The following is a 27,005-nucleotide window of genomic DNA, read 5'->3' as shown; positions in this document are numbered from 1 at the left end:
AGTGCTGTATCACGTAAACACATTCACTTACAAATGTGATGGACATTTTTCCATGTTAATCTGCAGAAACTACTTCTTTTCTTTTTAACCAGTCTTACAGTCTTATAGTCTTCTCATTATATTATATTCTGCCAATCTCCTTACACTTTATTATAAATAATGCTACAGTACACATCCTAACACATATCTTTTTATAGTCCCCAAACAAGATTTTCTAGTTCAAGGATATTTTATTTTGAAAAAATTAAAATGATGACACTGCCCTTCAGAAAGGTTTTTCCTACTGGCTCTCCTATTAACACTACATGAAAATGTCCATTTCAGGGCACCCGGCAGGCTTAGTCAGTGGAGCGACTCTTGGTCTTGGAGTTGTGGATTTGAGCCCCACAGTGGGCATAGAGATTACTTAAAAAAATAAAATTTAAAAAAAAAAGAAAGAAAGAAAATGTCCATTTCTTCACACCAGGGCAAACACTGGATATCTTGAGTCTTTTAAATCAAATTGACCCAAAACCTCATTATTTTCATTTCTATTTTTCTTTTATTATCAGTTAAGTTGAGGGTCTTTTTGTATGTTCACTAACCATTTGTATTTCTTCTTCTGTGAACCAACTTTATTTCTCATGTTTTGTCTGTTTTTTATTCGGTATTCACACGAGTCTTTTTTTTTTTTCTTTTTCTTAAACCTCTGTATCAAAAGATTTAATTCTCTTCCTATACTCAGAACTAGTGTTCCATTACCTGTTTCACAGGAGGTGGTTCCTTCTTGCTCACGTCAATTCGTGGTAAATCAGAGATTCCAAACTTTTCTTTGTAATACTGCCGAGTAAAAGGATCACAGTCATAAATGAAGAAGGTTCTCCCAAGGATAGTGATCGGTTTTCCCACGATGAAGTCTTTGGCAGTATACCATTCCAACACCTCTTGATCGGAGATTTCCAGCACACACTGAGGAAAGTTCTCTAACGTAAGATAATAGGGAGAGAGGAAAGAAAAGGGATGAGGATGGGAAAGACTGAGATTCTTGGGAAGTTGAGAGAGCGTGGTCTCTAGTTCTGGTCAAGGATCAGGGACTCCTCTACTTTCCCAGCAGAACAGTAAGCTGTGTATTTCCATCTGTTGATAGGATACAGAAATAACATCCTAGATGGTTTCCGTGAAGTCTCTCTCTCATATTCAGCTTGAACTATCAGTACAGGTCACTAATCTTAGCAGAATTCATGCTTAGAAGAAATCTTTACAGGAGGAAAGAATAAATGTCCTTCTATGGAGTACCAGATCTAGAGGGAGGGATCCAAGTCATTTAGTACAACGTTCCATCTATTTACTCGCTTACCCAATATATTAGCAATGACTGCATATATCATGTACCAGGTTCACTGCTAAACACTGAGGTTATAACAATTAACAATGTAGGTGAATTTTCTACCTTGATGGAGAGAGCATTCTGTTTGGGACAACAGATACTAAATAATTATACAAATAATGATTTCATTTCTATTGTGATCACTGCTGCAATGACAGCCTGATCTAGTCCTCTGGCAGGAGGCAGGGTCAGTGAGATGATCATACTAAGCTGTTCATCTAGGCACTCAACAGCTTTTCAAATGTAGAATCAACCTTGCCTTTTTTTTTTTAATGTTTATTTATTTTTGAGACAGAGCGAGAGACAGAGTACAAGTGAGGGAGAGGCAGACAGAGGGAGACACAGAATCTGAAGCAGGCTCCAGGCTCTGAGCTGTCAGCACAAAGCCCGACACAGGGCTTGAATTCACGAACCATGAGATCATGACCTGAGCCAAAGTTGTATGCTTAACTGACTGAGCCACCCACGTGCCCCTCAACCTTGCATTTTTAAGGGAATAAATCTAATTCCCGTCATGCTGTTTTATGAGAACTAAGGATTGACTTGTTTAAGATTGATTCCCTGCAGTTTGGCCATCATGGAAACCATAAGATAGCCCATTCTGGTAAAACGCCACACTGTATAGCTGTAATCCACAAAGCTTGACCCTAGAACTCTGACACAGAGGGCCTGAGAGGCAGGCTGCTATTCTCCTGATAATTGCTAAGATGGAAAAATAGGGAAGGAGACTAAGGGTCTATTACATCTGACAGAAAGGCTTGAGCTCCAACCCTTGATCATGCCAAAAGATCATGATTTTCCTAATCATTCATCTTAAAAGCTCTAGAGACCAAGCGTTCTTTCTCCCAGTGCCTAGTGCCTAACCTGACTAAGATCCCTTTGAATTACCCCAGGAAGTGATGGGCAGTGGGGGAAACAGCCTGTGTAACTCCATGAGTTTCCTTCAGTTGACAATGTTCCAGGAGATCTGGAGTGTGTGTGTGTGCACGCACGCGCTATACAATAACCATTTGTCTTTGTTTGCTCAACAATTATCTTTTTAATATACAACTGAATTTCATTGAGATTATATATATATATATATATATATATATATATATACACGTATATGTATATACATATGTATTATATATATATTCATGAGTAAGATTGTAGTTCTTTCTCATGGTGTCTTTGGTTATTGGTCTTTTTCAATCAATGAATTAAAGTTCTTTTCTGTGAGTTTGTATTAAACTTAGAATTAGCTGTTCTTTAAATATTTGACAAAACTGAAAAATTATCTAGACCTGGTATTTTCTTTGTGGAGAATTTTTTTTTTTCAATTTTTATTTATTTTTGGGACAGAGAGAGACAGAGCATGAACGAGGGAGGGGCAGAGAGAGAGGGAGACACAGAATCGGAAACAGGCTCCAGGCTCTGAGCCATCAGCCCAGAGCCTGACGCGGGGCTCGAACTCACGGACCGCGAGATCGTGACCTGGCTGAAGTCGGACTCTTAACCGACTGCGCCACCCAGGCGCCCCTGTGGAGAATTTTTTAAATGATTCTATTTCCTTAATGGTTAATTACATTTGGTTTCTATTTCTTCTTGGACAAATTACATTTTTCTAAAAATTTGCTCATTTCACAAAGAAGAGACAAACCAAAAAGCAGACTTTTTATAGAGCACACAGAGGAGAGATAGGTGGAGGATGGGTAAAATGGGTGATGGGGATTAAGGAATGCACTTATCCTGATGAGCACTAGATGTTGTATGGAAGTGTGGAATGACTGTATTGTATGCCTGAAACTAATGTAACACTGTATGTTAAGTATAACCGGAATTAAAATTAAATTAGAGTTAAATTTAAATTTAAATTTGGGGGGCACCCAGGTGGCTCAGTCGGTTAAGTGTCTGATTCTTGATTTCAGCTCAGGTCATGATCCCAGCATTACAGGATTGAGGTCCATGTTGGGCTCCACAGAGTGTGGAGCTTTTTAAGATTTTCTCTCCCTCTCCCTCCCCCCCCCACACCCTCCCTCCCTCTGCCCCTCTCCCCATCTTATATTCTCTCTCTCTCAAAAAAAATTTTTTTAATTTGTTCATTTCACCTAAGTTTCCTAATTTGTTGGCATGAAGTTGTTGGTATTCCCTATTTTCTGTTTAACCCCTAATACATTAAGTATGCCTCTTCTTTCATTTTTAATATTGTGTTTATGTGCCTTTTCTTTTCTCCCTTGACAAATCTGTCAATGGTTTGCCAATTGCATTAGTCCTTTCAAAAAAAAAACAACTTTTGACTTGACAAATCTTATTACTTTTGTTTTCAATTTCATTATTTCAAAGTTATTATTTCCTTCCTTTTAATTTCTTTATTTACACTGTCATTCCTTTTCTAACTTTTTAAAAAGAAGGCCTAGCTTATTTTTTCAGTCTTTCTTCTTTCTTAAATAAACACTTACAACTATAAATCTTTCTCCAAGTACCACTTAATGCATTTAAAAGTTTTAAGGAATTTTTGGAATCATTCAGTTTTAAGTATTTTGATAGTTTTTTTATTCATAGGTTGTTTCAAAATGTGTTTTTTTAATTTCCAAATACATGAGTTTTTTGAGGTATATTTCCAAAATTGAATTCTAACTGAATTGTGTTAAAATCAGAATTTTTATAAGTGTTCTACTTGTGCTTCAAACAAATGGGGATTTCCCAGGTGTTGATGCATATACATATTCATTATATCAATACTGATAATTCTATTGTTTAAATCTTATATACATGTCCTTATTGACTTATCTCTTTTGAACTCACAATTAAAAAAAAAATGTTTTAATGACTCCCACTATTTTGATGAATTTGTCCATTCTCTTTGCATAATAATGCTATAAATTTTTGTGTTTTACATGTTTTGAAGCCATGTTACTAACTGCATTCAAGTTTGGAATTAGTACATTTTCCTGGTAAATACAACTCTTGCAATATATAACAATTTTTATCCCTAGCAATGCTTTCTGCGCTGATCTCTACTGGTATTTTAGTAATACAGCCTCATCATTTTTTTTTTTGCGATTGCTTATATACTTTTTTAACCTTTCCATGCCTCTATTATCTTAAGTAGGTTCTTAAAAATAACATTTTTCAAAATTTGTTTTTTAATTTTATCAACTCTTCCCAAGCCATTATTTTAATATATTTCAATTCTACCTTGATATTTTTTAACTCCTACAAATTCAACATTGTTTCTTTAGTTTGTATAGTCAATGTTTAGATTTACCCACACTTTGCTGCTGCCTCCTTCTCCTTCTCCTTATTCTTCTTCTTTAAATCCCTCCTTGAATCTCGGATCTTACTTCTGGAATAATTTTCTTTCTACCAGAAAAACACTCTAGAATTTCCCTAGGAAGTTTTTTGTTAGTACAATCTGTTTTGTTTGCCTGGAAATGTATTTCACTTTGTTCTTCAAAGATAGTTTCTCTAGGTATTAAATTCTATTTTCTTCTCAGCATTTTGAGGATATTATTACACTGTCTTCTGGTAACTAGCGTTGCTAATGAGCAGTCAGCTATCATTGTAACTGTCATTCTGTATGGATAACCTTGTTATTTGGGGCTGTTTTTATGACCTTTTTGACTTTGGTGTTAAGTTTGACTATAACATATCTAGGTGTGGATTTTTATATATTTTTTTATTTATATATATTTATATATTTTTTTACAGTGTTACTTGAGGTATAATCAACTACAATAAGTTGTACGTACAGTGTACAATTTTGATGTTGTTTAACATTTCTATTTAACGATAGAAAGGCAAGATCAAAGTATGAAAGCCAGTCTAAAGGATAATTTTACAGACTTTCAGAACCTAGTACCTTGGGCTCAACAGCTGAATAAAAGGCTTTTGGTTATCCTTCTTTTGACATTACCCACCACATACTGGTAACCAGCAATTATGTTTGACAAAGAAAGAACCTTTTTAATTCCTGAAACTTTAACTCCATCCATCATAAAAATATAATTTTTATTCATCTTAACTACTTAAATGAAGGCCATGGCAGAGAGAACTTCTGAAAGATACTCCCATAATTGCCTATTACTGTCCAACACAAACTTTGCCTGGCCACTGTCTCTTGGATGTCCCCAAACATAACATACTTGTTCCTAATTCCCAACCCTTGTTCTCTAAAGCATTCATTCCCTTAGTTCTCTGCCATTCTAAATCTAGGTTCAATCTCAGCTCTCCCACAAAGCCTTCCTTAGTCTTTCTAGGTCATATCTCTTCTTCTGAACTCTGTCTACATGACGTAACTAATTACATCATCAGATAATCTGGTACACTTGTGTTACTGTTAAACAGCTTTGTGTATTTGTATGACTTGTCTCCCCAGTCACTAGAAGTGACTGAAGGACAGAGATTCTAAGTCTGGGAGTTACATTTTCATTTTATCCTCCACAGCACTTAGCACATGAAATACTTCCCTTAGCAGATACTTAACTCTAGTTTAATTGAATTTAATTAAAATCATCCATTGCATAAAAGCCTTTGAAAGCCAATTAGATGCTATCTCTTAACACCACAGTTCTAGTTAAAGGAATTATTCAATTGATGGAAATTTAGCCTTTTCTGTTCTGCATGACTAACAATAACTTTCACAAAAAGCTATGTTTCCTATCTCTTAAAAGGACCCTACGTGTTACTAGGATGCCTCTCCATATAACACCGATTAAAATTTGTTAAAATTTAGAAAGTTATAGGGGTGCCTGGCTGGCTCAGCTTGGTAGAATGTGTGACTCTTGATCTTGATTGAGGTCATGACTTCGAGCCCCATGTTGGGTGCAGAGATTACTTAAAAAAAAAAAAGCTGGGGAAGTTTTAGAAAAGGATGATTACATATTTAAAAATTTAAAACTAGACCACATGGATAAGGCAGAGACAAACACAGAACTCGAGATTTCAAGGGTTTTTTTTTTTTTTCAGTGATATTTTTTTCATGCCTGAATAAATTCCCATTCTTTCTCTGAATCCACTGTAAATCTAACATTTGTTAGCTCTAGATGGCAGGAATTTTAGGCTCATTTAAGCATTATGGAAGGCCAAGATCAGTATATCAGTCCCAGGGTCCTAGAACTCTAAGAGGGTTCTACAAGAGGCTAAGTATAGAAACAGGGTTGACAGCAACCAGACTATGCTGAACTCAAATCCAGTTGCTTCTGAGAATGGGAGCTATGTTAGCAATTATTCTCATTTCTCTAAAAGAGATTTTTACCATTAATTCTCTTAGTTTTAAAATGATGACAATTTTTACTACCCTTTATCCTTTTCCCCAATCTCATTCTCCTCAACCTCACATGCAACCATTCTAATGTGCAACTTTTTATGTGTGTACTATGTATACTGTCTTGTGTTTCACTTTATATTAAAGTGCTGTTGCATTGTACATCTCATTTTTTTTCTACACAGCACTATGCTTTTAAGATGCATCAGTTTGCTTTCTTTATATTTAACTATTGTTTCTAACTACTACTATTAAGATATACCTTCACCACATTTTGTTTATCCACTCTCCCAGTGATAGAAATCTCCAACTCCTTGCCCCCAAATAACACTGCGTTTTTAAAAAACACTGTATAGGCAAAACAATACATGTAGGTAGGTTGCATTTAGCCTTCAGACTGCCAGTTTATTTATAACCTCTAACCTCAACTTGCTTATAACCTCTAAGACAAATCTCTTGCACAACACCTGAAATTTCTTATCTCCCAGTTCCAAGAAAATAGAGTAAAAAGAAAAACAATAACAACAAAAGTATTTAAAGTTCTGTCAGCCATTCAAGCATGAGAGAGGTCATTATGTATGACCAAGCTGACATTTTTATAAGAGAAAATTCTGAAACCACTACGTCAATGACCAAAGTACGTGCACTTATCCTAGAGAAATACTGATGGCTGGTGGATGTCAGCTGCATCTTCTTGCATCTTCACTCTCCAATCCACTGGGTTATTTGAACCAGAAAAGAGAGCATGACTGACACAATGGGGCCCCACCTCTGTGAGTCACAGACATGCCTTCTTCAATCTTAAGTTATCCCGCATACAGACTTCCTGTTTAGGAAGTATTGAGGTGAGAAGCAAAGTCAGGAAAGAACATAAGGGCATGGTAAGCTATATGAAAACAAGCTTGTTTGAATAAAAACCAGCTTGTTTTAAAAATATATTAAAAATTTGAACTGCTTTAGTTCACAAGGCTTGCTCTTTTGCACTTTAAATGAGGGGCACCTGGGTGGCTCAGTTGGTTAAGTGTCCGACTTCAGCTCAGGTCATGATGTTGCAATTCATGGGTTCGAGCTCTAAGTTGGGCTCTATGCTGACAGCTCAGAGCCTGGAGCCTGCTTTGGATTCTGTGTCTCCCTCTCTCTCTGCCCCTCCCCTGCTCACGATCTCTTTTTCTCAAAAATGAATAAACATCAAAAAAAAATTTTTTTTAATGAATCTCCCATTGCTATTATGGGTGTTTCCTTGATTTAGGTATCAGTCATCTCCACCAGACCATTTTGGAGGCAAGCCTAGACTGTGGGGCAAGCATTGAGGGGAGTTACAAGAAAGCTGTTTTTGAGTACCTACGAAAACATAGCAAGAGCCTCCCAACCATAAAGGGAATGACCATACTGATTAAGTAACTCCTTTGAGATTCAAAAAATGTCCCAATTACGGAGAATAAACTGAATCAAACATACTTGCGTTCTCCACCAGAACTTTTGGCATGCGCTGGCGGTTCATCAGGAGTGGGAAAGGATCTCGCCCATCATTCCGTTCATGGACTTCTCGAATTTCAACTGTGTCATCCATAAGATAGTAATGAATGATATAGTTCCGACATTCACCAAACATGCTGTCTGTATCATCCCAGATTGCATAGAATCGAAGAACCTTTGAGACATACAAAGTAGTGACTTAAGTAAGAATTCTACAAGAGGAGAGGTTAACTTAGCTACTCTGGCATTTATGTATCAGACAATGATGAAAAGGTTAGCTGCAAAGACTATGAAGTGATCTCAGTTGGTAAAAAAAAAAAAAAAAAAAAAGAAATTCACCAAAGATACAAAAACATCTGAAATTATATACCAGATGTCAACAGCTGGAAAGTATTAAATAACAGACTTATAAGTTTGCACTGAGAAAGCAGAATTCGCTTTGATCCAAAATATTAGTGAAAGAGAAGCCAAATTAAAACAGCAATGGAAACTATAAGATACTGATGAAAGAAATTGAAGACACAAGTAAATGGAGAGAGATTTCGTGCTCACAGATTAAAAGAATTAATACTGTTAAAATGTCCACACTACCCAAAGCAATCTACAGATATAATCCAATCCCTATCAAAATTCCAATGGCGTTTTTGCAAAACTAGAATAATTCTAAAATTTGTAAGGAACCACAAAAGACCCAGAATAGTCAAAAAAACTCTTGAGAAAGAACAAAGGTGAAGATATCATGCTCCGTGATTTCAAACTATGCTATGAAGAGTCCAGAAACAAATTCACACTTATATAGTCAACTAATTTATGACAAATGAGGCAAGAATATACAATGGGGAAAGAGTCTTTTCAAGAAATGGTGCTGGGGAAACTGGATGGCTACATGCAAAAGAATGAAACTGGGCGACTTTCTCAAACCATACACAAAAATAAACTCGAAATGGATTAAAGACCTAAATGTGAGACCTGAAATCATAAAACCCCTAGGAGAAAACATAGACAATAAGCTTATTGACATCAGTCTGAGCCATGTTTCTTTGGATGAGACTCCACAGGCAAGAGAAACAAAGGCAAAAACAAATGAGATCACATCAAACTAAAAAGCTTCTATACGATGAAGAAAGCTATCAACAAAATGAAAAGGCAACCTACTGAATGAGAGAAGATATTTACAAATCATATCTGATAAGGAAGGGATTAACATCCAAAATATATAAAGAACTCCTACAATTCAATAACAAAAAATCCAACATTCTGATTTTTAAAAATAGGCAGAGGATCAGAAGAGATATTTTTCCAAAGAAGACATACAAATGGCCAACAGGCACATGAAAAGATGCTCAAAATCACTAATCATCAGAGAAATGCAAATCAAAACGCCAATGAGATATCACCTTACACCTGTCAAATGACTATTATCTAAAAGACAAGAAATAACAAGCATTGGTTAGAGAAAAACGAACCCCCATGCACTGTTGGTGGGAATGTAAACTGGTATAGCCACTATGGAAAACAGTATAGAAGTGCCTCAAAAAATTAAAAACAGGGGTGTCTGGGTGGCTCAGTCAGTTAAGCATCTGACTCCGGCTCAGGTCATGATCTCATGGTTTGTGAGTTTGAGCCCTGCCTCGGGCTCTGTGCTGACAGCTCAGAGCTTAGAGCCCGCTTTGGATTCTCTGTCTCCCCCTCTCTCTATCCCTCCCTGCTTGTGCTCTGTCTCTCTCTCTCTCTCAAAGATAAATAAACGTTAAAAAACATTAAAAAAAAATTAAAAATAGAACTACCACATGATCCAGCAATTCCACTACTGGGTAGTACCCAAAGAAAATGAAATGCTAATTCTAAAAGATATAAGCACCCCTATGTTCATTGTAGCATTGTTTAAAATAGCCAAAATTTGGAAATAACCTATCCACCAATGGAGGAATGAATAAAGAAGATGTGGTTTATATATACAATGGAATTCTACTCAGTCATATAAAAGAATGAAATCTTGCCATTTGCAACAACATGGATGGACTCTGTGGGTATTCTGCTAAGCGAAACAAGTCAGACAAAGAAACACAAATACTGCATAATTATCACTTACATGTGGAATCTGAAAAACAAAACATGTTTTGTGAACTCATGTTTGTGAATTCAAGCCCCGTGTCAGGGTCCATGTTGACAGTGCAGAGTCTGCTTGGGATTCTCTCTCTCTCCCTCTCTCTCCCTCCCCTGCTCACATGCATGTGCACACACACACTCTCTCTCAAAATAAATAAATAAACTTTAAAAAACTAAAAAACAAAACAAAACCCAGTTCATAGATACAGAGAACAGATTAGTGATTGCCAGAGGGTAGGGAGCTTGGTGGCAGGGTGGGAGAGTAGGGGGAATGGGTGAAATAGGTGAAGGAGTTTAAGAAGTACAAACTCTCAGTTATAAAATAAGTAAGTCATGGGGATGTAATGAACAGGATGGGGAATATAGTCAATAATATTATAAAAACTTTGTAATGTAACAAATGGTAAGTAGACTTATTATGGTGACCATTTTGCAAAGTATTCAATTGTCAAATCACTGTGTTGTATACCTAAAGCTAATATAATATTGTATGTCAATTATACATCAATAAACAAAAACAAAAGAAAAAAAGAGCAATGTGTTTTATACAGGGGTCCATATGTAGTAATAGAGGTATACGTGAATGGTTTATATGTAATTAGTATGGAAAGAATTTTCATTCATTAATCAGTCTTTTTTTTAGTTACACCAACATACATCTTCCAGTAACAGTATCGACAATACAATCTATAAAGACAAAATAATAACAGATACATGATTGATATAAAGAATGTCCTTAAAAGACCATGCTAGTGCTAGGCAAAATTTTCTGAACTAAAAGTAATTACATTTCTGAGAGGGAAACAGCAGCAAAGAAGCACTGAGGATGACCTCTTCATTTTCTCTTTCCCTTTGTACAGAAAGGAGATGGCCCAAAACTGCCTCTATACACTAACCCACAACAGGGAGGATAGGGTGGGTGGAACAGAGCTGGAAGATACCCAGAACATTCTGCACTCATACATTCATATAAAATTTAAAAAGAGGAGGCGCCTGGGTGGTTCAGTTAGTTGAGCATCTGACTCTTGATTTCAGCTCAGGTCATGATCCCAGGGTCATGGAATCAAGCCCTGCATCAGCCTCCACGCTGAATGCGGAGCCTGCTTCAGATATTCTCCCTCCCTCCCTCCCTCTCTCTCTCCCCGCCCCTCCATGCTTGCAAGCACTCTCTAAAAAAACAAAAAACAAAAAAAAAAAAAAAAAGAAAATTAACAAGGAAGCATCTGCAATGAGATTCCTGTGAATTAACTATTTTAACATTAGAAACCTACCTATATGCAATAGCTTTGAAATTTCCCAATAATTCTCTACTTAGGATTTCCCAAAGGAGGCTATGAAATGAACTCATATTTTGGAAAAGAAGTAGTTGGTTGGAAATGTAAAGTGGGAAGCAGACATAACTCAGGAATTGCTTTAAGATTGAAAAGTTTGGTGGAACTCGTAAGACTTAACTCCACAACATCCTTTGGGTCTCTAATACAAAACTTAGGCATTCCTGTACTGCTAATGCTAGACAAAACGAAAGATAGCACTGTATCCAAATGGATAAACTACAGATGTAATGTTTTAAAACACACAGCTACCTGAATAGCTTGCTAATAAACATACACCACATTTGGAAACGAGTAAACCTACATAGGTCCTATATCACTTACTTGTTTGTCAAAGGTGAGAAACTGCTTCAGTTGGTCAAAGTCTGATGGGGTGACATACTTACGAAGAGGCTGTTTGCGGAGTTCAGTGTAAGGATCAAGAGCCATCTTCTCTGGTGGATTTAATTCAATTCCTTGACTTTCCAAAAATACCTAAATCATTCAAAAGTAATAATGATCATCTCTCTTGAAGCTTCCTGAAGTATTAGATGGTATAAAGACAAGTGTAATTTCTATGCCATTTTCCAAATTAACCATAAGTTTGCAGTTTGAGGCACATCTTAGCAGCACTAAACCTCCAACTGACCCAACACCAAAATGCAGATAATAACTGATAATCACCTTAAGTATTCTATATTATAAAACTGCTAGGCAATATGCCAAGCTAATTGGAAGACGTGATAGTAAGGTAACTGCCTCCAAATACAAATTTAGAACAATGAAATTTAGTTAGGTGCCCAAAAACAGAGTAAGTCCTAGGGATTGCTTACATACATACATCTGAAACCCAACCACAGTTTCAAACAATATGTAATTCATGTTTCAGGGCTGGGGCAAGTTACAAAATGGCAAAGTTAAGCTAAAATCAAATTCCCAGCTTTCCAATTCACCAAAAACAAGTATGTGATTAAGCCCCCATGCCCATCCCTCTCCAAAAAAGGAAAAGAAAAAGCACACTCAGGGGTTATTTTAGACCAGAAAATATTTCAGCAAAATAGAAAAGACAAACCAAGTACTCAAATCTCACCAGAAAAAGGAAGGTATCTAAACTTGATATGATCTTGTTTAATTTGCTAATTATGAATAAGTATAATATTTTCGGTACCTATATCTTTTAATACAACTTGACATTTCTTTTTAAAAGCACAATAAACTGTACTTTTTTTGATAATCAGAAAAGAAAAGAATAATCTCAGGGGATCTGTTTACATTCTGGAATTAGAAATTAATCTGAAATCTGGGTTTCTTCTGGGAATTATGTGATTTGCTTTTGGACAATTCAACAGAAAATATACAGGACTCAGGGCCAAGATACTTGGGTTCTAATATTAGCTCTGCTGCTAACTAGCTTATAATTTTAGTCTTCAAAGCTTCACTAAACAGTTTCCAATATCTTTTCAATATTAAAATATTGTGATCTTAATGTCTATTAAAACTGTTGAGATGGAGATAATGACTAACAATATTCTCCTCTCTCTTGAGATGGTGTATTAGTGAAGCAGGATTATTGACTGAGGTATTTAATGGGGGAGTGGGGAGGTGGTTACTCCTTTCTGTTGTTTTCAACAGAAAACCAGGCCCTTTGTTAACCTTACCTTCGGAATTCTGGCAGGAATGCAGAAGCTTCCTGAAGTTGACTATTCTTCCTGTCTCTTAGAAAAAGCCTAAACTCTTTGAAGAGATTATTCTAAAGTAACCCAGAAGGAGGGGAGAAAAGGGCAGGTCTTTGAAGGCAAGGAGAGAGAAGGGGGAAATTCTCCCAGCCTGGAGAACAGACACAAGTCGGTGGGTCTCAGAAGAGCAAGCCTCCACATGTGCTCCTAGGGTGCTCGGAGCACATGTGCAGCCAGTCAGGCACACCAGCCTCAGGCATTCGGGGTCTCAGTATCCTACCTAGCACCAAAGCATCAAGGAGGCACCCTTGGTCATTGACAGCCTATGGAACCTGCCTGTATGACCCCATTAGGCCTGGGTGTGCCTTCCTTGTTGTTCTTAGGGCTCTGAATTTTTGGCAAAGCTAAGGGTTAATAGAAACACCAGCCCAGTTGGATTGGGACTCAAGTAGGTTTTAAGTTATTTTTAAAACACAAAACAATATTTCCTGCACACTTGCATTTGTGGAACAGGATTCACATCTGCTATACTACTGGTAATACTCTAACAAAGATGATAAATTCTAGATCTCTGATTTCTAGAGTTTTTTTAATTTTTTTATTTTATTTATTTATTTTTTTAATGTATTCAGTTCATTCTGTCTATAGGACCAACATTTATTTGGAACAGTGAAGAGGAGGTGAGAAGGGAAGGTGATGGTGTTATATTTGACTCGAGGTTGTTCCTTGTTCGAACCACACCATAAAGACAACTACCTTCTTTATCCAGTCATGGGTCCTGCCCTAATGAAAACCATCAAATTAGATGTGTATAAATTTTAAACTGTTATAGTATCCAACTTCTAACAGATCAATTATTGAAAACATAAGTCAATCTAATCACTAGTATCTAAAATATACAGCTCTAGTCAATTATCAGTCTAAGTGCAAGAAGGCTGTGATAAGTACTTAATGTCACTAAACTGTACATTGAAAAGTGGTTCAGGTGGTAAAGTTTATATTATGTACATCTCTCTCTCTCTCTCTCTCTCTCTCTCTCTCACACACACACACACACACACATACACACACACACACACACAAGGTGGCTGTGATGTGCCTTAAGAAGAAAATACATGTGTTAGATAAGCTTCCTTCAGGCATGAGTTCCAGTGCTGCCAGCGGTGAGTTTGATGTTCATGAGTCAACAAGATATTTTAAATATGGCATCTTTAAACAGAAACACACATAAAATAAGGTTATAGAAACCTACCCCAGTATTTCTCGTAGGAGCAATGGACCCATATTTGCTAGTTAAGGGTTTATGGTGACCTTATAGAATGGAATTACTGTGAAAAATGAGAACTGACTGTAACTGGCTTAGATTACTGCTCAGAAATGAACTGCCAACATTCAGATTGTCCATAAAGAGACAATTATAAAAATAACTGCAATACCTGAAATTTACATAACATTTTATAATTCTTCATTATTGATACAATTCTGAAACTGCCTACGATAAAAAAGGACCTTAAAAACCTAAAACATGAGAGACCAAAACATGCTTAAAGGGGACAATATTTCAGAGATGGTCTAGCACCTCTACCTTCTACACTGTTTTTCTCTGTTGCTCTGGAATGGCACGGATGCCAGGCTCCTCTCTTCACTTCCCTGAGGTCTCTGTTCATGTGTCATCTTACCAGTGAGGCCTTCCCTGACCAGCCTCTATACATAGCACTCCCCTCACACTCCACTCCCCTTTACTCAGCTCTAGTTTCTTCCACAGCTCTCAGCAACATCTGTCATGTTATATATTTGTTTGCTTATTGTTTGTCTCCTCTAGCCAAAATGTAATAGCCTTCCTAAGGGCAAGTCTATATCCTCGGCCCGCCCCTACGACCATGTTTGGTACAGAGCAGGCGATCAATCAGTATTTGCTAAATAAATTACTAAATGCAAAAAATAAATAAATAAATTCATAGGAGCTCAGTGAGGTAAAGATTAATCACATGTGGCATTAGGTAATATGAAATGAAAGGCATACAATAATTCAGAAACTATACCTTTGCTTATAGAAATTTTTATTTTTTTATTTTTATTTTTTTAGAAATTTTTTTAACTAAGACAAATTGAGAATTGACTTCCTAACACCTACATTTTGTGGTAAAGAAATGATAACTTTAAGTTGTCAAAAATCCATATTTATGAAATAGAGGAAATGGAGGCTTCTTCTCGATATAAACAAGTATTCTCTTTTAAAAATGATTTCAGGAATTCTTTAGATAGCAAGTTTCTCCAGAACATAGCAAGTATGATTTACAGGAAAAATATGAACTGCACAAAAAATGTTAGGCTCATATCTTCTAATAAAGGTAATACTATTTTTGTATTCCATCAAGGGTACTACCTCCTCTGTCTTCCATTTGTACTGGCATGGAACTGGTTCCTTATCAAATGATTCAGCTCTGATGAGAGTTTAATTTTACTTGAATGGATATGTGAAAAAAGTGATGTCACTACACAGTGTTGACACATATCAGCAACACACAAACACCAACTCAACCTATATAATAATCCAAACGGGACAGGCGAACAGAATCTTCCTCCTACCCTCATAAACAAAACATATCCTTACATAAATTAGAATAATGCTTCAGACATCACAATTTCTAGAAACATATACTATACCTGTGTGAATCGGTCACAGTCAACAAGGCGGAAGGTTTTGCCATAAATTGTAATGTTTATTCCTCGATTGAGGTCTTTCCAATGGTAATGATCTCCCTGGTCATTCTTGGCGAGCCGCTGGCGTTTGATTAACTTGCCTTGAAGGATTCCAGAGTTTTCCACAACAGGCTCGATGACAGACATGCTGTCATCTTCCAGGTAGTAGTAAATGTTCACTTGACGAATCCTATAATGTTCCTCAGTTGACATAGGAACATCTTCTTGAAAATAAGCATCAAATTTCAGCACCTATAACACATGAAACAGGGAGAAATAGCATTGTATTCGTCTCTCATCCAAAAAATATCAGTACTCCCCTATAAAGAGAACCACTCAGGGAGAACTGAATACTCATCACTCATATTTTCTAAATCAAAGGTTGCTGAATTACAGTCCGTGGGACACATCTATCCCTGCCACCTGATTTTGTATGACCTGCAAGTTTTTTTTTTAACATGTTTAAGTGGTTAAAAAAAAGATTTAACAACACATGGAAATGATATGAAATTCAAATTTCAGTATCCACAAATAATTATGTAAATAATTAACATGTATTTGCTAATGGCTGTTTTCCCATTACAAGGGCAGAATTGAATAGTTGTGATAAGGACCATATGGGCTGCTGCTGTGTCTCCCTGCAAAAAAATTCGTATGTAGAAGCCCTATGACTGCATTTGGAGACAGAGTCTTTAGGAAGCTTAAAGAAGGTCTCTAGTCCAATTGAATTGATGGCTTTGTAAGGAGAGAAGATCTCTCTCTCAGCATACCCACACTGAGGAAAGGCCATATGAGGACATAGCAAGAAGGCAGCCATCTAAAGCCAAGAAAAGAGCCCTCCCCAGAAACCAAATCAGCAGGACCCTTGATCTTTGACTTCCAGTCTCCAGAATCATGAGAAAATTAATTTCTATTATGTAAGGTACCAGTAAATGGTATTTTATTATGTCAGCTCAAGTAGACTAAGACAGCTGCAAAGCCCAAAATATTTACCATTTGGTCCTTTACAGAAAAAGTTTGTTGACCTCTGCTTGAGATATTTAAACTACATATAGACTATTTAGTCATGGTTCCTTGATGAGATGGCTTAAAGACCTTAAACTCTCCTAGCTTCACTTCTATATCAAAAATCTCTCTCAGAATTTCTGGAAAGAGTAAGAAATTTGGGCACAACTATGACTTCTAGTTTCAAAATGAAAATGAAGGCTCAAGTCCGTTTCTTTAAACGAGAGTCCCCTGTAAATGCATATTAATGACATATTCATTCTTAGAGAATTTATATGAATAAGAGTCAAATCATCCATCTACCACAGCATCTTTGGATGGCATATAAATACCCTCATTGTACTCAGAAACATATGGATAGATAGAGCAAAACCTCCAGGAAGCATCAGTGGGAAGTCAAAATGGCACACCGATTGCACATTTAAAAAACATTAAAAGCCTGGGGCACCTAGGTGGCTCAGTCAGTTAAGCGTCTGACTTCTGTTCAGGTCATGATCTCGCAGTTCGTGAGTTCAAGCCCCGCGTCGGGCTCTGTGCTGACAGCTTGGAGCCTGGAGCCTGCTTTGGATTCTGTGTTTCCCTCTCTCTGCCCACCCCCCCCCCCCCAAGAAATAAACAAACATTAAAAAAAAAATGTTTTAAACATTAAAAGCTTGTGTTGACAAGCTTTGGGATTAATTTTAAAATTTCTTTTATTCTGTTTGTATTTTTAATCTTTCTTCTCAGAGAGAGAAAATATTAGAATGGTGTTATAGATAGGCAAGAGTGTTAACTTAACCCTCTACAGGAATTAGAGGAACAAACCAAGGAGACCCTTTGGTGAAAACACAAATATGGTTTGATGAATGGGAAGATGAATAATTTTATACACAATGCTGTTGCTAAAAAGGTATAGTGTCTACCATGGAAAAACAAGATTAAAAACCAAAAGAGAATGGGCAATTGCAGAGGTGAAATATGCATACAATGGAGTTAAAGCCCTAAAACTCATAATAAAAAGACAAAATGGTTGAATGGAATGGAACATTTGAAGGAGAAAGATAATATGGTAAAAGCAAAAGACAAAAGATCATTTTCAAGGAACATTTTAGACCAACTCTAAAGAACCGAAATGGAGACATGATCACTACTAGTGGGGACATGATCAATAATCCATGCGTGAAATGGTCTGCATTTGAGCCACCGATATATAAATACACAAAATGTGAAAGCCAGAAGTGATCAGCAAATTGAATCTCCCTCATTTTACAAAGGAGGAAACAGACTCAGGGTGGTTGAGTGGCTTGCCTAAGGCCAAACTTGGGGTTAGGGTCACGGCTGGGGCTGAAACTACCATAGACTCACAGAGAAACAAGAAAAAAGTAAAGAAATACCCAGTCACATAATTGATACTGTTTACTGGATGTTTATGTTCAGCCTGCGAATGGATACATGAACGTGTTATCAGCTGAGTTCACTGATTCTGGCTGATACGTTAAAAAGATTTTTTAAATTAAATAATTATGAATGTAAATGATATAGTTTCACCACCAGGTTACTTTGTATCTTCCAGCCTCTAGTTTCAATAGCTACTCAATAAAAGTTAACTATCTATATGAACATAGTATAGACATGTAACAAAAATAATAAAGCGAAAAGAAAAATTAAAAAAAGAGAAATTAGGCTAGGATAGCTAACATAAAAACTGGTCAGTAGTTCTCTTACTCGGTTATACATAAACATCACCTGGAAATTAGACTCAATGAGGGTTAGGGAGATATTTCCGTTTCTTAAGTCCCAGTAGGGATTCTGTGGCATGGCCAAGGTTAGGACTATCTCACTTTAGTTGAAAGAAGAGCCTCACTGACAAGGAAAATCAAGGATATGGAATCGTCAACAGATGGAAATAAAACAGCCTACATTACAAAAGCATATGGGTAAATGAGAAACAAACAAAAATGTTACACTACCCTTTGGTTATGTTGTGCCAAATCTGAAACGTTCCCTGAAAAATAAAAATTTACGGAGACAGCCTGGACAAAACTGCAAAAGATGGAGTTGTTGTCATGATGACATTTTGCAATTCATAGAGACTAAGGTTTTGTCACATTACGGGTAAGACTTTCAAAAAGTAGACCGCACAGAGCTGGTAAACATGGAGCGATATGAACTCAAGAATTCAGAATTCATCCAACTTTTCTTTAACTGTATTTGGAAAATATTTCAGTGAAGGCTACAGGGAATTATTTTCTGTAATAGGCTTCCTGACTAAAGAAAGCCTCTTTCAATCCTAAGCTCAGCTGTCTATGACTAAAGGTTGAGGCATTTGAACAATTTTCTCCTCAGTGAACTCTGGAAAACCTGCGGTTAGCTGTTGACTTTCCTGCAAACAGTTGGCACTCAGAAATCTGAATTCAAGGGGTACCCTGAAGTCCCAGATGATACCTTTTTGTCAAAAGCCACATGTGCAGGAATAAATTCTGCAGGTGGGGCCTGCTTAGGTTGGCCATAAGTTAGATCTGGTGCCTTGTTGGCCAACTCATCCAGCTCAGCCTGGGACAGCTGGTTGACTGGAAGCCGGTCCCCACCTATCCCAACTGTTGGACGTCGAACAACTGCATAGCCATTCCTGTAGCCCAGTGTCTGGCTTCTATGAAATGCTGTTTTCTGAGGAAGAAAAGAAGTGGTTCATTAGTAATATTTTATAAATATGTGTTAGGCAAAAGAGCTAACTTTCAAAAACATCATAACTTAAACCTTTGCTTACAAACATCACAAACCTTATATCAAAAAGTTTACCTAGACTAGAAGGTTCTTATGTTTTAAGCTAAAACACCTGGTCAGGAACAGGGAGAAAAGCAGCAGCCTGAGCTTAAAATAAACTTAAAGTCCTGCTCCAGAATGCCCAATTTAGTTACCAGTTCACTTTTCATGAGAAACTAAAATATTATCTCATCTATACTCTTTTTTTTTTTTTTAATTTTTTTTAATGTTTATTTATTTTTGAGAGAGAGAAAGAGACAGAGTGTGAGCAGGGTAGGGGCAGAGAGACAGAGAGAGAGGGAGACACAGAATCCGAAGCAGGCTCCAGGCTCCGAGCTGTCAGCACAGAGCCCGATGCGGGGCTTGAACTCACGAACTGTGAGATCATGACCTGAGCCAAAGTCGGACGCCCAACCGACTGAGCCACCCAGGTGCCCCTATCTCATCTATACTCTTAATCCTTCACTTAATTCTTCCTGTGTTTTTAATCTTATCAAGTGCTCATAAACCACAGAACCTAGAAGATCCGACTCTGTGACATGAATTCTTACCTGAAATAAAAGGCTTTTCTTGTTATGGTAACACTGATGCATTCAGACAACTCTTTGAAATGAAAATGGGTATTATATATTCAAAGTCTTGAACTCAATAATTCCACCCTTAATCCTTCATTTTAAATATATAATCCAAAATTATGGGAAAGAACAATATGACTGAAGCTGACCATTATAATGTTAATTGCAATGGTAAAACATTGGAAATAAAAGACAAACATATGAGTTAATGATGGAAAAGTCACTTAATGGACTATGATGAAGCCAGTAAAATATTGGTTTTAAAGACCACATGGCAATCTGGGGAAAATGTTTATGATTTAATAAGCCCAAAAAAGCAGCATATAAAATTACATGTATACTATAATTAGAAGCATGCAAACATGTGCAAAGAAAGAAACTGGATTTGGATGTTCTCTGTATTCTTTCTGAATAATGTTGAGATATGTATGTGTATATATATACATATATATAATGTTGAGATATATATATAAATATATAAGTATACATTCATATATATATATTACAACGAACACATTTTTTTTGGTAATTAAAAGATTAAATAAAAAAGAAAAAAGTGGAAAGGAAATATTTTCAAGGGCAGAGGAGAGATGAAAATGGTAACGTAGGACACCACAGGCTCCCTATCCCTCCACAAAGATCAACAATTGAACAGTTAGTTATCCATGGACAAAAACAGCTCTGGAGGAGCTCCGGAGTCCAGTTAGGAGGTCGCAGCAACGCAGTGAAACAAAAAAACCTGAGAATAACTACACAAGGAGACAAGGAAGACAGCTTCATTTTGCCTGCGTCATCTCATCCCCCAAACCAGCACTATTCAGTGCCAAAAGGAACTCCCCAGGCAGAAAGAGGTTCCCTGGCCAGGAAGGAAGAGCAGGGTGAGCAACCAGCCTCTCCAGTCTTTTGAGGCAGTACACAAAGGTCCCACTTCAGTTTCATCCCACCCAGACTGGCAAAGCTGAAGAGTATAAAGCCAGTTAGGAACACGGAAGAAAAGGAGGGGTGACTGGCAGCAGGTACTCAGAGGGAGTGACTGTGGTGTGCAGACACCTGCTCTGCAGACAAACCCAGCAGATCTGACCACTGACCCAAAGCCAAGGGCCAGTATTGCTGCAGCCACTAGGTACCCCCTGCAGATGTCACCAGCTTTTACCCCACAGGTATTCACGATGCCAGCCATCCGATCACCCTCCTCACTCCCTCCCCTCCCCAAGTTTTCTCCAGAGCCTGGGAACCACATCAGCAGCCAGCTCTGGCCTCTGCAGCTGCTTGAGTGCAAGATGCCAACACAGACACCCCCTGGCTGACTCCTCCCCAATTCACGCACTTCAAACTAGCCCCTCCGGCTGTGCTGCACATGACCCAAGCATCATCAGTCATCACAGTCTTCTACAGCAGTGTGCATACCAGAGAGGAGAGTGTGTAGCCACAGGAGGACACGCCAACAACCAGGGCCTCTACAGCGGCCAGTGAGCCCATAGCTGGCCCTGGCTCTTGCCTGCTCTGGCTCCCACCGCTATGTGTGTGTCTGCAGATGGCTCCTGCCCCGACAGAGGCTCCCACAGCTGGTACCCTGCAGACAAGTATGTGTACACTACCTGTTCCAGCCACCACTGCTGCTTGCCCTGGTCCCTAGCTGCTGGACCCAGAGGTACTACTAAAGACCCCAATAGTCCTTGCAGCCACTATGGACCCCCTGTACTACCTGCAAAGGACTAACAGTTGTCAGTGCTGCATACCCCAGTGGCCTGGGCTAAAGACACATCATGTCCCCCAACCTGAACCCAGTGCTGCCACACACCCCTGCACTTGGTGCCCTACATACACCACTAGGCCCAGGATCACAGCAAGCTTCAGCACTGTGATAAGTGGACACTCCCTTACCACAGTCAGTCCATAAAGTCTGGAAGAGGTGACTGCTTCTTCATGTGAAGGCACTTATGCAAGATACAAGGATCATGAAGAATCAGGGAAACATGACTCCACCATCTATAGTAAATAGCCTCAAAGAAATGGAGAACCAGGAATTGCCTAATAAAAAAAAAATTCAAAATTGTCCTAAAGATGCTCAGAGACCTACAAAGAATACAGATAAGCAATTAATGACGTCAGGAAAACAACAAACGAACAAAATGAGAAGTTCAACATAAAAAAGAACCAAACAGGAATTTGGGGGCTGAAGAACACAACGACTCAACTGAAGAATCCAACTATAGCTTCAACAGAAGAGTTGAACAAGCATAAGAATCTGTATGCTAGAAGACAAATGAATTGAAGTTATCCAATCAGAGGAAAAAAAAAAAAAAAAGAATGAAAAGGCATGAAAAAAGCCCATGGGACTTATGGGGACACCAACAAGAAAAATCATGTTTGCACCACTGGATCCTTCTCTAGGAGAAGACAGAAAGGGGTAGAAAGATTATTTAAAAAAATAATGGCTGCAAACTTCTCAAACCTGGGGAGAGATGTGGACGTTCAAGTTCATGAAGCTATAGGTATCTCAAAATTTCACTCCAAAATAATCTTCTCCAGGACACATAATAATAAAACTGTCTAAAATCAAAGACAGAATTTTAAAACCAGTAAAAGAAAAAAAACTCTCTCATACATACAAGGGAACCTCTGGATTTCTCGGCAAAGACTTTGTAGGTCAGGAGAGAATGTGATGATCTATTCAAAGTGCTAAAAGAAAGAAACTGCAGGGCACCTGGATGGCTCAGTTGGTTGAGCATCTGACTTGGGCTCAGGTCATGATCTCACAGTTTGTGGGTTCGAGCCCCACATCAAACTCTCTGCTGTCAGCACAGAACCCACTTCAGATCTTCTGTCCCCATCTCTCTGCCCCTCTCCTACTCGTGACTGCTCTCTCTAAAAATAAACATTAAAAAAAATAAAGAAATAAAAGAAACTGCCAACTCAGGATACTTTTCTGGAAAAGATGTGCTTCAGAAATAAAGGCAAGATGAAGACTTTCCCTAATAAATGAAAGATGAGAGGATTCATTGCCACTAAACATGCCTTAGGGGAAGGCTGAAAGAAGTTCTTCAAGCTACAACAAAAAGGCATTAATTAGTAACATGAAAATAAAACACCTGGGTAAAGGTAAGCATATAGTTGGATTCAGAATACCCTAATAACTGTAACATGGTGATATGTTCACTTCTTAACTCTAGTATAAAGATTAGAGAACAAAAGTATTGAAAACCTTTCTAGCTCCAACAATTTGTTAATGGATAAAAAATATAAAAAGATGTAAATGGTAACATGAAAAACATAAAGGGAAGAAGAGGAAGAGGGTAGAGTTTTTGTATGTGATCAAAGTTGAATTGCTGTCAGTGTAAAATAGACATATACATATATATAACATATTTACATTATATGTTAAGACTCATGGTAACCACAAAGCAAAAATCTACAGTAGATTCACAAAAAGTAAAGAGAAGAAAGCAAAGATACTGCTATGATAAATCATTACTTCACAAAGGAAGACGCAAGACAGGAGGAAAGGAACAAAGGAACCACAAAACAGCCAGAAAACAATAAAATGGCATTAGTAAGTCTGTACCTAACAATAGTTACTCTAAATGTAAATTAATTGAATTCTCCAATCAAAAGGCAAGGTGGATGACTAAAAAAAACCCCACGAGATCCAACTGTATGCTGTCTATACTATAAGAGACTCGCTTTGGCTTGAAGCACACACATAGGCTGAAAGTGAAGGTATGGAGAAAGATAATCTATGCAAGTGGAAACCAAAAGAGAGCATGGGTAGCTATATTTCTATCAGACAAAATAGACTTTAAGCCAAAAATGGTAACAAGAGACACAGGTGGTCATTATATAATGGTAAGGGGATCAATTAATCAAGAAGACATAACAATCACCTGAAACTAATATAACACTGTGTTACCTATACTGGAATTAAAACAGAGTGGGAAAAAAAGATATAACGATCATAAATATATATGTACCCCACACCAAAGCACCTAACTATATTAAGGAAATACTAACAGATCTGAGGGAGAAATAGACAAAACAATAATAGTAAGGGATTTCAAAGGATAACTCACAGATAGGAAATGAACAAGGAAACATTGGATTTGAACAATACTTTAGACCAAATGGACCTAACAGACATATAAAGAATAAGCCATCCAACAATAGCAGAACACGCATTCTTCTAAAGTACACAAACATTCTCCAGGGTAGGTGACATGACAGGTGACAAAACAAATCTCAACAGACTGAAATCATACCGAGTATCTTTTCCCAACACAATGGTATGAAAATAGAAATCAATAACATGAAGAAAGCTAGAAAATTCACAAATATGTAGAAATTAAACCACACACTCCTGCACAACAGCGGGTCAAAGAAGAAATCAAAAGGGAAATTAAAAAATATCCTGAAACAAATGAAAACAGAAGCATAACATATGAGAGGGTCTGGGAACCAGCAAAAGCAGTTTAATAGGGGATTTTATAGTGATAAATGCATGCATTAAGAAACAAGAGGGGCGCCTGGGTGGCTCAGTCTGTTGAGCGTCCGACTTCAGCTCAGGTCATGATCTTGTGGTTGGTGAGTTCGAGCCCCGTGTTGGGCTCTGTGCTGACAGCTCAGAGCCTGGAGCCTGTTTCCGATTCTGTATCTCCCTCTCTCTCTGACCCTCCCCCGTTCATGCTCTGTCTCTCTCTGTCTCAAAAATAAATAAACGTTAAAAGAAAAAAAAATTTATAAAAAAGAAACAAGATCTCCCTGATACCAAAACCAGATAAGACTACTATATAAAAAAAAGTTACAGACCAATATTCTTGATAAATATAGATGCAAAAATCAAAAAATTTAGCAAACTGTATTCAACAGCTCATTAAAAGGATCATACATCATGATCAAGTGGGATTTATGCTTGAGATGCAAGGATGGTTCAACTTACACAGATGAATACATGTTATATACCACATTAATAGAATGAAAGATAAAAATCATATGATCATCTCCATAGAGGGAGAAAAATTGTTTGACCAAATACAACATCCATTCCTAATAAAAATTTGACAGACTGGGTAAAGAAGGAACATATCTCAATGTAGTAAAGTCCATAATGTGACAAGCCATACCTAACATCCAACTCAATGGTGACACATTGAAACCTTTTCTTCTAAGACCAGGAACAAGATAAGGGTACCCACTTTTACCACTCTTATTCACCATAGTACTAGAAGTCCTAGCCAGAGCAATCAGACAAAAAAGGAAATAAGAGGAATCCAAATAGGAAAGGAAGAAGTAAAACTATTTGTATGCAGATGACACGATCTTACATTCAGAAAACCCTAAAGACTCCACCAAAAAACTGTTAGAACTAATCAATGAATTCAGTAAAGTTGCAGGATACAAAATTAACATATAGAGATCAATTGTGTGTCTATAGACTAACATTGAACTATCTGAAAGCAAAATTAAGAAAACAATTCCATTTATAATAGCATCAAAAACAATAAAATACTTAGGAATAAATTGAACAAAGGACATGAAAAACCTATACACTGAAAACTGTAAGACACTGATGAAAGAAATTAAAGACAGAAACAAATGGAAAGAAGAATTAATATTGTTTAAAGGTCCACACCATCCAAAGTGATCTACAGATTCAATGCAATCCTTCTCAAAATTCCAATGGCATTTTTCACAGAAATTGAAAAAAAATCCTAAAATTCACATAGAACCACAAAAGACCCCCAAAAGCCAAAGCAATCTTGAGAAAGAACAACAAACCTGGAGGTATCATACTTCCTGATTTCAAACTATCATTACAAATCTATAGTAATCAGGGGCACCTGAGTGTCTCAGTCAGTTGATTATCCAACTTTGACTACAGTTTAGGTCATGATATCACAGTTTATGAGTTCAAACTCCACATTGGGATCGCTGCTCTCAGCACAGAGCCTGCTGAGGGTCCTCTGTCCCCCTGTCCCTTCCTCCCCCACTTGCACTCCCTCAAAAATAAACATTTAAAAAATTTTAAAAACGAAAAACAAAAAATAAAGCTACAGTAATCAAAACTGTGTGGTCCTGGCATAAAAAGGAAACACGTAAGCCAATGGAACAGAATAGAGCCCAGAAATAAACTCATGCATATATGGCCAACTATCTTTGACAAGCATGCCAAGAATACACAATGGGGAAAGGACAGTCTCTTCAATAATTGGTGCTGGGAAAACTGGGTATCCCCATGCAAAAGAATGAAACTGGATCCCTATTTTATGGAACTCACAAAAATTGACTCAAGGTATACTACTGAAGTCTTAAACATAAGACCTGGAATTGTAAAATTCCTAAAAGAAAACGAAGGAAAAAGCTCCTTGACACTAGTCTTGACTTTTGGATATAATACCAAAAGCACAGTCAACAGAAGCAAAAATAAACAAATGGAACTAGATCAAATTAAAAAGCTCTGTATGGCAAAGGAAATAAAATGACAAGACAACCTCAGGAATGGGAGAAAATATTTACAAACTATCTTAGTCTGTTCAGGCTGCTATAACAAAATACCACACACTGGGTAGCCTCCCACCCCTCTTAGTCATTATGGTTCACCCTCTGAATGCTTTGAGTGTTATATATATATATATATATATATATATAGTTCTTCAGTGCTGAATAAAGACAGTGAACATGTTTCCCAAATTTCAAATAAGGCAAATAGGTTGACGCTTGGCCAGTGTATTTAAAATATAAAATAGGTCCGGGTGCCTGGGTGGTTCAGTCGGACTCTTGATTTCAGCTTAGGTCGTGATT

General features: G+C 37.3%; 1 protein-coding gene across 1 annotated transcript in view; it reads right to left on the bottom strand.

The window, feature by feature from the left end:
* The window catches only part of EFHC1 (EF-hand domain containing 1), a 67,565-nt gene that overhangs the window by 38,746 nt on the left and 1,814 nt on the right, over positions 1–27,005 (bottom strand). Inside the window, exons 2-6 of the mRNA XM_045498524.1 lie at positions 19,318–19,539; positions 15,853–16,140; positions 11,855–12,004; positions 8,073–8,265; positions 742–962 (exon numbers count right to left, since the gene is read on the bottom strand). Of these exons, the coding sequence (XP_045354480.1) occupies positions 742–962; positions 8,073–8,265; positions 11,855–12,004; positions 15,853–16,140; positions 19,318–19,539 (1,074 nt within the window). The remainder of the gene's footprint in view (positions 1–741; positions 963–8,072; positions 8,266–11,854; positions 12,005–15,852; positions 16,141–19,317; positions 19,540–27,005) is intronic.

This window comes from Leopardus geoffroyi, chromosome B2, assembly GCF_018350155.1.
Source record: "Leopardus geoffroyi isolate Oge1 chromosome B2, O.geoffroyi_Oge1_pat1.0, whole genome shotgun sequence".
NCBI lineage: Eukaryota > Metazoa > Chordata > Mammalia > Carnivora > Felidae > Leopardus > Leopardus geoffroyi.
The sequence above is the reverse complement of the archived record's forward strand: the minus strand, read 5'-3'. Positions and strand labels throughout refer to the sequence as shown.